At 35.5% G+C, this 13,906-nt stretch overlaps 1 protein-coding gene across 4 annotated transcripts in view; it reads right to left on the reverse strand.

Moving 5' to 3' along the window:
• Nucleotides 1-302: 302 nt before the first annotated feature.
• Nucleotides 303-13,906, reverse strand: part of MAP3K21 (mitogen-activated protein kinase kinase kinase 21) — a 41,973-nt gene continuing 28,369 nt past the window's right edge. Inside the window, exons 5-11 of one of the 4 annotated variants that reach the window (XM_027685343.1) lie at nt 12,669-12,909; nt 10,688-10,810; nt 8,040-8,156; nt 7,336-7,486; nt 6,196-6,290; nt 4,084-4,869; nt 303-3,555 (exon numbers count right to left, since the gene is read on the reverse strand). In XM_027685343.1, coding sequence (XP_027541144.1) covers nt 3,131-3,555; nt 4,084-4,869; nt 6,196-6,290; nt 7,336-7,486; nt 8,040-8,156; nt 10,688-10,810; nt 12,669-12,909 — 1,938 coding nt within the window. In that variant the 3' untranslated portion in view covers nt 303-3,130. Of the gene's footprint in view, nt 3,556-4,083; nt 4,870-6,195; nt 6,291-7,335; nt 7,487-8,015; nt 8,157-10,687; nt 10,811-12,668; nt 12,910-13,906 lie in introns of all 4 variants that reach the window. The other 3 variants (XM_027685336.1, XM_027685361.1, XM_027685352.1) reach the window with 3 other exon arrangements.

The following is a 13,906-nucleotide window of genomic DNA, read 5'->3' on the forward strand; positions in this document are numbered from 1 at the left end:
GCTCTACCTCCTCTAAGACACCCAGCCAACATTGTAAAAAGCACCAAAAGACATACTATGGTCACATGAAAGAAAAAACGAGCTTATGCCATATGCTTCAGCCCACATCAAGTGCAAAAAATTACAGGAATGTTCATGTTACTGTACTGGACAATTAATCTTAGAGTAACAATTACATTATAATGTTCCAAGAACAGGCTGGCCAGAGTTTATAGCTCCTGGTTATTCACCAGAGAACTCCTTTGTATGTGTTAAGAAAGCATTAAAATATATTTTTCAAGAAAACTCAGGTCACTTTGCAATACAGTAGCTACAAAACATTTATTTTTTAAATAAAAACATTTAAATCATCAGGTTTTGTAAAACAGAATATCAAGTGTTTATCTTAATCTTTGTAGTGTAAGCACCTTGAGTTTTATGCTAAAACAATTAACATAAATTATTATTTGGTCAGGCTATTAACCTACATCGAAATAAATATTCTTTTAACCAAGACAGTTCACTTAATGCATACCAGATTCCCATAACTTTACAGAAAGTTTCTCTGGTGGCAAGTGAAATACAGACTGTGCTACCATGATTGAAATAACTTTTTTCTTTTTGTCTTTTTAATTACAATGAAGACTGGCCTATAATTTTAAACTATAAAAAACAATTATAAAGCACTACAGACTATAGCTTAAAAAAATTGCATCACATCAGAGAAATATTTGAGATGGCTTACCTAAACTGTCTCAGAACAACAGGTGGAATACAAACTTTTAAAAACTTTACTTAGAACGCACTGGGCTGGCCATATCACATGTCCCAATCTTCCCAATCTTATGGGAAATTATCCACTGAACAGGAATAGAAATCTTCGTTTAATTGCAAGAGAGATAAGCCACTAATAAGTGAAAACAATATAACTCAAAGGGCTTTTTATGCTGATACTATTGATTACAAAACATGGGGTGCAAAATTCAACACTTAAAATTATATAAACCTTAAAAATACAGAACAGAACTTAACAGAAGTTTACAAGTCAAAATACTTCAGCACCTGAGATTTTCCTGTAGAAAGCCAAACAAAGATACTTTCTTCAGAAACATGTAATACAATCAGCTCATTTTCTCTCGGTATTACACAGGAATAATTGATCAAGCAAGAGGTGAAATATACATAATGCTCCAAAATTCTAATTAAGACTTGCCGGTATATCTGCTATCAAGCTATACTTTTAAAATCTGATTCACAATTTCATTTTAGAAAAATATTTTGTATTAAAACTGGAATAGACAATCTACGAAAGTGTTCTGGCGAAATTTAAGTTTAAAGGAAAGACAAGAACAGTATGTGACTTGAATCATGTTGACAAAAAAGTAAGAATACTGAAACAGAAACAGGTTTGAACAAAATGTAGTAACTTAATAATCTGTTATGCAAGCATTTAGATTTAGAGACAACTAGTGGTTTTGTCTTTACTTTAGGTAAACTAATACTTAAAGAAATCCTTTTCTATTTTCACTTTCAAAGCCGGAAAGTTGAATTTTCTGCATTCTGCTCTGTGTGATTAAGCGTTCATGATTTCGTTTGTATAACTGTATGTCATCCTCAAGGTAGACACGATACTGCATACCAATCTTAGAACACAAACTTTCTTTTTTAATCTCTTGGTTTTGAAGCTTTGAGCAATTGTGTATTCTGTTTAACAACTAAGCTCCCATACTGCAAAGCAAAGAAGAAAACATTTCAAACAAAGGTCTTAACAAAACAGTATTCTGATGAGAACATAGTAGTTTTAATTGAACATTATCTAATTTTATTTATGAAAACTATTTAAATGTCAAATGATCTGCAAAATTAAAACTTCAAATACTGGAAAATGAGGGACTGTTCCTTCAATTCTAAAAATGCTTTCATCAGGGAAAGGATACTATCCATTTGGTTTTATTTAATCATTCACTTAGTGATACTATAAAAAATTAAACTACCAGTGTTATCAAGGCTAAAAGTTCCTCCCCCCACAATTAACCACTTGAAATTTTCTGGAACCTTTCTATCACTGAAAACCAGTCAAGCACATCTGTTTTTGTCCTTTGATTCCTAAATGAGTAAGCAGGCACTCAGTAGTACCTTAGGAAGAAAAGCTACAGAGATTATACTGAAAGATTTCATAATAAATTATAGCAGTTTTAAAATTAAGTGCAATAAAATGCACCATTGGCTCACTTAAAACCAATTATTCTTAAAACCCACCATCTTTCTTTAATACAAGGTGCAGCAGAGTTTAAAAAACAAGAAGGTGGGAAAACCCCTCCACCACAAACAAAAAATTCAAACCCAAGAATATTGCTTTCAGTGCAAACACTGTAGTCTTCAAAAGGTTAAGAGTACAAATATTTACGTTCCAGTGTATCCTTACCTACAAGGAATGTTGTTTCACATTACAAAGTATGTCAAATACCTTTACTCCAATCACAATACTAAAGTTTACTCTCTCAAATCGATATGGCGGCTGAAACCGAAATGTTTATATAAGCAGTGTAACTTTCTGGAGAAACTAATGAACACAGTTGAAAGTTCTCCCAAAAACCAAGGGCAAAGACTGTAAATTCAGCTGCTGGTCCTCAACCAATTTCAGTATCAAATGCCAACATGTAACCACCTCCCTAATGCGCAGTGAACAGAGCCTCCTGTACCAGCACCTTAAATCTGCTGTACCCCTCCCCAAATCTACAGGCCACAGAGGCAAGCTGCAGACAACTTCTTAGGTGAAACTCTTCTTGACAGAAGAGTTTGCTTTATGTCATTTTTTTTTTCCATGTGCAAGACTCAAAATCCTACCAAAACCTCTCAAACCTAAAGAAAACTTCTGTCACACTGCAGAGGGAGGTGGGCATGTTATTTTAGTTATTCAAAATAGATTTATGAAGTTCACCTAGAATACTCCTTTTAGAGTAAGTAGCTGGGATTCCAAGGAACATTTGAAAAAGGCACCTACTACACTTACTTAATTAGATGCCCCTTTTAATAATTTTGGTACTATTTGTCACAGTACATCAGAAAACAGCAGCACAAAGCATTACACAGACAGGAATTTCATATTTGTTCCCCTTTAAGAAGCAAACATTTTTAAAATGAAAGGCACTCATGACAGAAACTCCCTCTCCAGTTCATATATAGATGGCCGACAAGTTTTGCTCTTCATTCTACATAAAGGCACAGTACAGTCTCTGTTTTGACCTTCCACATCAATATCAAGTAATGAGGGCATGTGACAGTTAGTTCTTTCCTCAGTATCTGGCAAGAAGTTAACATCTGGATCTACATTGCCCTCTAAACATTCAGAGTCTTTAGAGTTTGGTTTAACAATACGCGGAATAATCTGCCACGGATCGATTTTACTTCTTAGAGAAGAAGGTCGAGGCCTTGACACAATATTGACAGCGCTTTGCTTTTCAGTTGGAACACCACTGTGATTGCTTCTTCGTTGCAGAGACGGAGAGTGTAGAGCTCCAGTAACTGACAGAACTGGTAATCTGGACACATCATTGGTTGAAGCAACTCCATTAGCTAGGGGAAAGAAAGTACAAAAATAAAAACGCCAATTTAAAATATGTGACTACCTGAATTCTTTGCCATTTGTAAAACTGGGTTGTCATAAACACTAGTAGCTTTTTTTCTCCCCAACAGAAAAGTTAAGAGGCTTGTACATTTTTGGGGGATCTCCTACGACAAGACCAGCAGCACTCAAGTAACATATTTGCATATATTGCTCTCTGCTACTGGTCATCACAATTTATTTTTTATTGCTACAAAGAGATGTACAGAGAAAGCATTAGCTACTCAGCCACTGGCTGAACATTAATACTGGAATAAAGCCCCATGAATTCATCCAGTTATTATGAGGAATTACACATGCAGAGATTACCATAAAGGATATTACATTTAAGCTATCACAGAACACCAGTATGGAAATTTAGAACTTCTTTTCAAAAACTCATTGATCGTGAACTTAGTCAGATTTAAAGACTTTATTTTGGGCTTAAATTTTTATCAACAGCTTGACTTAAGGATTCATGGAAGTTCTTAATTACGCACCTGTGGTCTGAAAACGGTTCCCATCTGATAAGGTTCGTCTGTGACCCAACACACTTAACTTTGTGGAGGAATCTTTTGGCACGTTTTGAGATTCTTGTTTCAGACCAAGATTAAAAGGCTGATTTTTCAATTGTGTAGAAACTGTGTTGGGAGCCAGCTGTATTCTCTGTTCTCTCTTACTTTCAGAAGTTTGAGATGAAAAGACATCAGTGGAACTACATCGACCACAATCACCAAGCACAGTACTTAAAAAAGCATCTTCACTGTCAGATTGAAGTAGGCATTTTGTGGAAATGGAGGGCATAGAGAGAAGATTCACAGTATTTGCAGTTGAATTTAGGGATGGAATACTTGTTTCCTCTTTCTTGGACTGCAGTCGTGTAGGGCTGGCACTCCTGCGAAATTTTGAAGCACGCTGAAATATTCCATCACGCTTCTTCTTCTCATCTTTAGGCAAGAGTTCATCTGGACCCTGCGATTTGTTCAGCTCTCTAATATCTAAGCCCAGGGCAACAGACGCAAGAAGGACAGCACACCCATACAGCACTGAATCAGTCTTCTTTTTGTGTAGTGTCCTGCTCAGACTGTTTGTAGGTGTCATTTGAGGAGTACTATTTGTAGAACTAGCAGAGGTTCCTTCTTCAAAGCTCTCATGTTCTACTGTATTCTCTCCCTGATCATCTTTCCAAAGAGGTAGATTAATGTAGGCCTGATTGGGCAACTTAATTGGCTTTGGTCTTTTACTGTCCAAACCTTCAGGGATAAGTTTCTTATCAGTACAGACACCTGTAAAACATCACAGTAACCTTTAAGATTGCAATTCACCTCTTTTGGTATTGCACATCTGCATATGTGCATCATTATTACCTTTCAGTTGCACAAGTATTAATCTTGACGGATACCGTACAGCTCAGACCCACATTGTGAGATTCAGAAACATATCCTATGCCTAAACTACTTCGTGTTTGCAACACTTTGGTAGTGCTTTTCCAATAACACGGAAAATATTTCTGTGTATGGATTACAGAGAATTATTTTACTATACATGAACTGCCAGGTAAGATCTAGAATAGATTCTTTACAGCACTTTCAATTAAGCTGCATTCCAAAACCCAGTGTGTTACTAGAAATTTTTCCAATGACTTCATTAGGTCTTGTGGTCCAGAGTAAAATGTATACCAAAATATTTGAAATTCAAATATGTAAGCTTTGTAAGAGGGGGTTTAGTAGTAAGCTAATAAATCTATAAAATTACTATTTGTGAAGGCTTAATTTATACTCCTCTACCAGTATACATGAAGATGAAAATGCGTTTTTCCAGCGGTGTCCAAGCAGCTTACCATTTCCTCTTCTTGGCATAAATCCAGCTGCTGGTATGGACACCCAGCTATATCACAGGTTTTTACCCCTGACACTGGTAACTTAATTTTCTCAGATAAGAGAATCTGTAGCATAGGAAGTGTGTGTAAATTTGAAAATTATTATGAATACTATATAGCCACAGCACATTATAGCAATGGACATAAAAAGCAACATGCAGCTATTATGTTCCTGATACTAAGAAGCTTAAGTATGTTTTTCCTTCTGATTTTACCTGTAAATAGCCAAATGTTGCCTAAACAACTTTAGGATTTGAAATCTATATATTCTTTCTTGAAAATTTAGAGAATAGATCTCATTCAAAAAAAGAGGGAACTAATATCAGGGAATACATCACAGCTTACAGGTTTTTAAAGGACTATGCATTTTTTCAACTACTATGCAGAGCCCACTAAGAATGTCATTATTGATCATTTAAATTTCAAGACAATTACTGATTTAGATTCTTTTAAGAAGAAATGAGGAAGTGATGACTGCAGGCCTCATATACAGATCAGCCTGCAACTCAAAAACGTGGAAAAAAATCTCTATGTGGTACTGCTCACAGATCATGTATTCTCTTAGCTACCAATGATGAAAATGCAAAGATGCTAACACTTGCAATTTTTATAGATCTACTCTTCTAATAATCTCCATAATCCTTGAGGGGTTCAAGCAGTACAATTTATAACACTGGAGGTAAAGCTGATGCCATTATATAGCAACTTTAACTTTTTCAAAGATAGGTCTTACCTTGGTCCACAAAGAGTGAAGCTAAGGGAACACCCTTCTGATTTTTCATTAAAATGGTTGACCAAGGATTGCTGCCATCTGAAAGGGGTCTTACTCTGCAATAACAATAGTTATTTTGACATTAGAGAAGATACCATGCTTACATATACTTCGTGAGAGAATGACTCTTTCTTTTCAAACTATAAACATGTAGGACATCACTTGAAAACAGTAAAGCTTTCCAAAGATAAAAAGGAAGTATGAAGTAGCATAGATTCTTATGATTATAAGTGCATACATGCTTTCTGTCAGATATTCCTTACATGATGAAAATTGCATGCCTAAAAAGAAAGCCAATGAAAACTGGGCCTTGACTACCTATTGAACAATGCGAGTTGGAGAAAACCTGGACAAGAGTTTCCTTGTGTCAAAGACACGATGTGAATATTTGAAGTTTATTAAACATAGTGACTTTAAACAAAAATATAATAAAGCCAGTTTCAATAGATGGTCTGGAACCAACTCCTGACACAGGTAAATGAATGGATGTCCTTGCCAAGAAAAAAAAAGGCATTATAAATAACTGTATATACTAAAAGAAATAAGGAAAAGGATTTCTTACTTCAGGAAAGCTGCTTATCTCTAGTTTTGAGCCATTGGAAAAAATAATCTGAGAGTAAAGCTGTTCAACTGATTTTCAGAACCCTTTCACCCTCTTTTTGTCAGCATAAATGATGTTGCCTGTGTGAATTGTGCCTTACGTATGCCAAAGTCAGTCAGTCATATTTAATCATATTGAAAGGGCCCACTGGGGGCCATGATTGCAGTTCCTCAAGTTAATGTGAGGAAGGGAGAGAGACAGGCCATGAACGTCAGGTATGCATTAGTAGTCCAGCACCTCAGAATGTTCCAAGTCTCAAAACACAGAGATAAAGGGTAATAGATAAGAATCACTAAAATTTTAAGATAAGTAGGCATTTTATCCTCAAGTCTAAGTGGGGGAACTACTCATTATTAATGTAGTTTCTAAATTAATAGGTAAGAGTTTTCGCTGTAACCAGAGAATGTAGAACTTCTCGCACTCACTACCTAATCACCTAAGTGATTCAGTTACCAAGAATGTTTCAGTATGATCAAACAAACAAAATGTAGTAGACATACTTGTCCTTACAATCTGCACGATCCTTTGTTTGAACTGAACTTGGTCCCCATGTACAACCTTTCTTTTTAAAACTTCTCTTCACATCTTCAAACTCTTCTTGGTGATAAGTTGTGCTCCTTCCCCAAGTTCTGTTGCTTTCATCTGAAGTTACTAGAGATTGGATTTAAAAACACAAACAAAGCCCACACACATAAATAATATTTCTAAAACCAAAATATTTTGACAGAACTGAATATTTTCTCCACTGCAAAACCATTTTGGCACAGTAACAGACAAAGGAGTAGAAAAAGAGATTTTTTTTTTCTTATACAAAAACCACCACACAAACTGCACTGATCCAAAAAGATGAGCAAGCAAGAAAAGTAATTTATGAGCTGACAAGAGACCCAGATTAAAGATAAAGCAGCAAAGCAATCATATTTTCCATGCTTCCTTTAACTGAGAACCTTATATTTAGATAATTCAGACAAGTGAGTTAGACTGAGCACTTAAATTACAACGAAGAAAATGTATACTGTGGAACAACTGGTATCAAATGATACAAAATATTCCAATTCTGACCATGATTAACATTTTCTTTCTCACTACACCAAAACAAATGATACTTTTAAAGTGTCTAACCTCCATTAAATGCTTAGTCTGTCACTGTCTCAACTGATAAATTAAACAGAACCAGCACCTTTAAAACATAATGAAATCTTGCCTTTTTTCACAACCCCACTGGGAAGTTCATATTCACTTGTGATATCTACATCTTGCTGGTACACATATACACTGTTTCTTCGGCCATTAGCTGTGTGTGTATCTGTTTTGGGAATCACTGAGGAAAAATTAAGAGAACTTAGTAGAGATCTTAGTCAAGTTGATTTCAGAAACAGAACTGTTTCCCTCATATTTTTATCTTTGGGTTGTAAAGCCTGGATCTATAAAGGCATTAAGCATTCTTCTGATGGTGGGGTTTTACTGTAGGGTTTAAAGGATTCTCTTCCTAGGACCAGACCTGGGAAGGTAGATTTTCACATAGGACTGACTAACTGAAGCAGTAGCTTGCTATCAACCTGGCGTGCTTACACCCCTGATGGAGAGACCTAAGACAAAAACAATGTAGCCAGTTAAAACAGCATGATAAATGAGATGGCATTCACAGGTCCATGGTTCTGCCACTCCTTCACTGCACAGCATTCTCTTCCTTCCTCGCTGTACACTTCTCACCAGCACAGCTTACCCGGTAGCACAGCACTACACTTGCCTTCTTTACACTCCTATTTTCAACCACATTCCAGGACCTATGGAATATATATCTTAGAGGTTTTCCTCCTCTCTTCAAAACTCCTTTCAAAATCAGCAGAACTTATTTTAATAACAAATTTGTTTTTTAACTTAAAGAACTTCTCAATTTGAAAGCTAGACTAACTCATGACAAAGTGAATCAGTCAAGTAGCAAAGTTGTTATATATGCCTGTTCAAATCACCTGTATTTGAGCAAGCCATCTTGAAACAAAGACACTTTGAAGTTAAATCAAGATAAAACAATATTGTGGGAAAGAGAATTTATTTTGCACAGGTGCAGATGGGTGTGGAAGCTAAATTGTTTCAGCTAGATACTCCTGAGAGATCTGATAAGCTTTCAGGTAAAAAAAAACCTAGGGATCCAAACTCAGAAGCAGACATGAACTTCTGTTAAAGGAGAGCCTTTATGTTGTCCAGTATATTCAAGTCCTATAAATACAAATGCCTGCTCAAATAAAAAAAAAAAATCCCCAGTGACACTTAGCACACATGCAAGTAGTGGCATTGCTATAGCTTACACAAGGCTATGCATTAAAAAAAAAAAAAACAACAAAAAAACCCAAAACCAAAAACCAAAGGAAAAAAACACCACAGAAAACTCAAGAATCATGCCAATACCTGACACTTTCTTCATTTCCAAGCATTTCCTTGCAGAGCAAGAAGAATCAAAGATAAAATGAGACAGCCTAGTTTATACTTAATTATGACATTTTACTAATAAAAGCCTTTCTTATCTTTCTGCAATAAATAAACAAGCAACCAGAAAAACCCATTACACTGTTTGAGGCCATGAAACCATTGACAACACAGATACCGTGTCAGCTAACTTCTGAAAGACTTTAGTTAATTTTCCTTCCATCTCAAATTTTCATTAAGAAAAGCAAGACAGGGTTTGTCCACCTCTCTCCTTCATCCACAACATATGGGTAGTAATGGTCTAAGCCCAATGAACTGTATCTGTTATAGTTCAAAAAAATAAGGAAGTTTCTGCCAGATATCACTTCTCCCCTTTAGACATTAATAACCAAAAGGATTTCATAAGGCAGAGATGTTTCATAGGAGATGACAGATCTGATTTCTATCCAAACTTTAAACAAAGTTTCAGGCTGGTTTAAAAATCAATCAATCAATCTTTAAAGTAGCTACAGAACAGTATGTAGAAAAAAAATCCTCATGCATTCTGATTTCCCTTCTCCTTATTTACATTTGTCAAAGCCAGATTCTGAAGTAATTTCCCCCACAGGTGACTACATCTGCAAGAGAAGACAGCCACCATCCACAAGCAATCAGCTGGAACAGGTTCCACTGATTTCATAAAGACAGGGAAGCTTAAGGCATTCCTTGCTGAATACGGATAATTAGATAATCTACTTTGCACAAGAGATCAGACAGCACAAATGCAAGCAGTGAATCCCATAGGAACTGTTTTCTGTCTCTACCTCTGTCATTCCCAAATATATATATATGCTTCACTATAACAATATTATCAGTTTTCTTCCATATTCATGGTATGTGAGCATGAACATACCTTCCCTCCTCTCATCAGTATACAAAATAATGTAGACCTACAAACGTACCCACAATTTTATTTTTGTTTTCAAAAAACCTAAAGCAAGATTTCTTCTGTTTTTGTACCTACTTAAAGTTTGCTTCTCTTTCGACATAAAGTTAGGTTATTCCTTTACTCTTTGAACCTTTCTTTTCCTTTATCAACTCCAATACCTAATAAAAAACTTCTTTCCCATTTTACTTGGGTTCTAAATATGATGCTTTGCCTTTTGTCGTAAATTTTGATTTGTCATTGTTTTATCCCAGTCAGTTTACAAATTGGTTCCTGAAGTAATTAAGATATGATTTAAAGCATTCACAATCATTTAGAATTACCGAAAATTATTTAGCATTTTAACAAGATCATCCCTTCTTTCAAAGAAGTTACAATTGTTAGAACAAATTAAGGGATGTGGAAATCAGACAGAAATCTGCCTGGAATCTGATACTACTACCAGCATTTCAGTAAGTATATGGAACATTCTCTATTAGATCGAATGAGTGGAGACTTACATTGTATAGCTCGAAGACGAGGAATTATTGTGGGGCTACTTGATGGACTAGAGCTGTTACTGTTGAAACTCCTCCTCTTATCCAGATTGGGGGATGCCTGCACTGTTATTTTGTGCTGGAAATCTGTAAGAGAGTAAACCAAATTGGTTTTAATGTTCTGAATAAAAAATTCTTCAGAAGAATATGCTGCTGTACTTCTTAAAGCAAAGTTATATAATAGACTTGATCATATAAGAGATATTCATATTAAAATCACTGAAAAACTCTAAGTCTTATTGTAACGATTTAGATATTGAGTCAAACAGGCAGGATTTCACACCTTTATGTGATAGGTTTGCAATAACATCAACAAAAGCAAGTAGGTCCAAGGGGACCCAATCTGAGAGACATCTACACCACAAGCTGTTATTCATTCCTGTTGGCTGTCACAAGGAGAAAGAAAAACCTCAGTCTTTCATCTCAAATCAATCAATATTCAGGGCAATCTGATTTGCCTTATTTTTTTAACATGTAATTCATGTACACCATAAAAATGCCTTAACAAAGAAATCCCATCTATTCACCTGTCAGAAAAACATGACAGCAAACTACAGAATTACAAATATTTATAGCCAAGTAGTAAAAAAACCCAACCAACAAATATTGATCAGCAGGAAAAAATTTGTGAAATGAAATTTGACAATATGCCCCTCTCCAATCCCCATCATCAGTGCAATTATAGTGTACACTATTCTTACAATAGAACTGTCTCAAGGATAAGTTCATCTGAATGTTCTTGATAACAAGTAGCTAAGTGGTATTCTGAATGAAACTGTTCATTTTATCACTTTTTGAAATTAAATATAAGCAGAACTGGGAACAAAGGACCAAGTATTTAGTTTAAACTTGTGATCAAGCATAAACCTATTTAATGTTTGTCTCTGAGACTGTAGGGTGATTTTTATCTTACTTGCTCTTATTTTTAAAGTAAGGAAAAATAAATTTATTTCACTTGTGCTGAAATAGTACTCTAAATGTACTTACTGCCCTCTTTGTCTCTTTCCAGCTACCAGACAGCTATGATTTGGTCAGACGTGTGTTAGCATAGCATGAAGTTCTCACTGCATTTGTAATAAACTGACAGACTTGACCTGGAAGTCACTAAAAGAAAGCCCATCAACACCAGGATGCTGGTACCACTAATGAAGGCTTCATTGGTGAAACCTTGAATTTGCATAGTGCTATTTTGTGGCAACATTAAAATGGCACCACTAAACCAGCACCACTAAACTAAAAGAACTAAAAGAACAAAACTAAAAGGACCTAACTCGCTACAAATCTGTCTCCTTTGCAAAGGGGACACTGTAATGCATTCATGGGTGGAATGAAATGCTCTAACATTCAAATTATACCATATTTGTATTCTGAAATAATTTTCTGCTGCTATCAGAGTGTTTTCTTGCAAGAAATGAGGCACTAAAAATTGTAACTGCCGCATCGTATTTGTGACTGCAATAAGCATGCAATTTGAACGTACTGCACCTGTACCCCCAGCCTTTACAAAATACTGTTTTTCTGCTCAGTATTTCCAAGTTAGGCCAAACAGCATTAATATTTGATCATGTTAGAAAGTTCTGGCACATATTAAAGAGGTACTTTTCTGTCTGCACAGACACAATGATAACAAAAAGTAAAACTTTGAAACAGTCTTAAATCATGTGGCTCCCATGCTAGTAACCTTTCTCTCCAGATACAATGGACTATTAGCTGAATCAGGTGAAAGCTTCTTCCAGCTAAAATGAGGACTACTCCATGAGAATATGATATGTGAAAGTTGTTTCCTTGGGGAGAGGGAGCTATACAATTCTTACCAAATCCTTTTATGTATTTATGGTAGAAGGACCTGGCAACGAAAAGCCAGCATTGAAAACATGAACCATGGAACTGAAGCCCGCATACTTAATTGTTACATGTATTGTGAACTTTAAGAAAAATGGCAAACCTGAAGGCAAACTAATTCTGTGTCCATCTTTAAGTTTTAACCGGCTTCTTTTAAACTTCCCCTTCCTCTTCTTTACATTTGGTTTCTCTTGATTTAACTGGAATATCATGATATTCAGCTCACGCTCCAGTACGTCGATCTCACGTTCTGCTAACTGTTGCTCACGGCGCTTCAGTAATTCTTCTTGAGATTTTTGCTGAAGAGCTGCTCTTGTCAACTCCTCTTCTCGTGATCGAAGCTCCTGAAGGTAAGATTCACAAAGGGAAACTAAGTAATAATATGGAGGGAATATTAAAGGATATATAAATGCACAGTAGGTTGTATTTCCTGTTTTATTTTCATGATGCACTATACGCATATAACATGCACATTCGACCTTCTGATAGTCCTCCATTCTCAATAAGCCAAGATTCTGTATTCAGAATCAAGCATTATACAGATTTCCTTATAACTCAAGTCACTTTACTTAAGGCAGATAAGCAGTGGCAATGGGGACAGCACATGCAATTAAAGATTATCAGTTTACAGCCTAGCAGAAAATGTTCTCCAAGTAATTCACATCAGAAACTATTGCATAGCATGAGGGCTGCTCCTAGATAGCTTCTCTGCATTAACATAAAGCCAATGACCTGACAAATACACAAATTATTGCCTTTATCTTAAATTCTCTAACCTTTCCTGTTTTTCAGCTATGTACTAAGTAGCACTTTTCTATCTAGAACAGCAATCAGTATTACACTGAACGAGGATTAGTGTAATAGGATAAACTAAGTCATAAGACAGAAGACAGCTGTTTCTTAATTAAAATCTAGCTGGTATCTGTGACATCAAACAGCTACTAACCACTGAATTGCAACACAGACTCCCCAACCATCACTCTCAAAATAGTTGTTCTTCTCTTTTCATTCTTCTTTTTTTTTTTTGAAAAAGAAATGCTTTAGTAAGGAAGCTAGTTAATTTTCCAGGTTAAGTGAACACCCAAAGCTGAACAGCTGTAAACCTACCATCTTAAAATTATCTTAATCTTCAGTTTCCAAAATATGTTAAAATACATTTGAAATTAAAGATCTTCCTAATTTTAGACCTTCCTTCACAGTACAGGGCAGGAAGCAGACTTACCCAGAATTCTTGTACTCAGTATAGCTAATAATACTGTAGTGAAAGTACTGGAAAAGAAGAACTAAATGTGACTTGTACTCTATGTTTCTCACTACATAAATTTTCTATATGCTTGTGTA

Source organism: Neopelma chrysocephalum, unplaced genomic scaffold (assembly GCF_003984885.1).
Source record: "Neopelma chrysocephalum unplaced genomic scaffold, ASM398488v2 Primary Assembly neopelma1_23, whole genome shotgun sequence".
In the NCBI taxonomy this organism is placed as follows: Eukaryota; Metazoa; Chordata; class Aves; order Passeriformes; family Pipridae; genus Neopelma; species Neopelma chrysocephalum.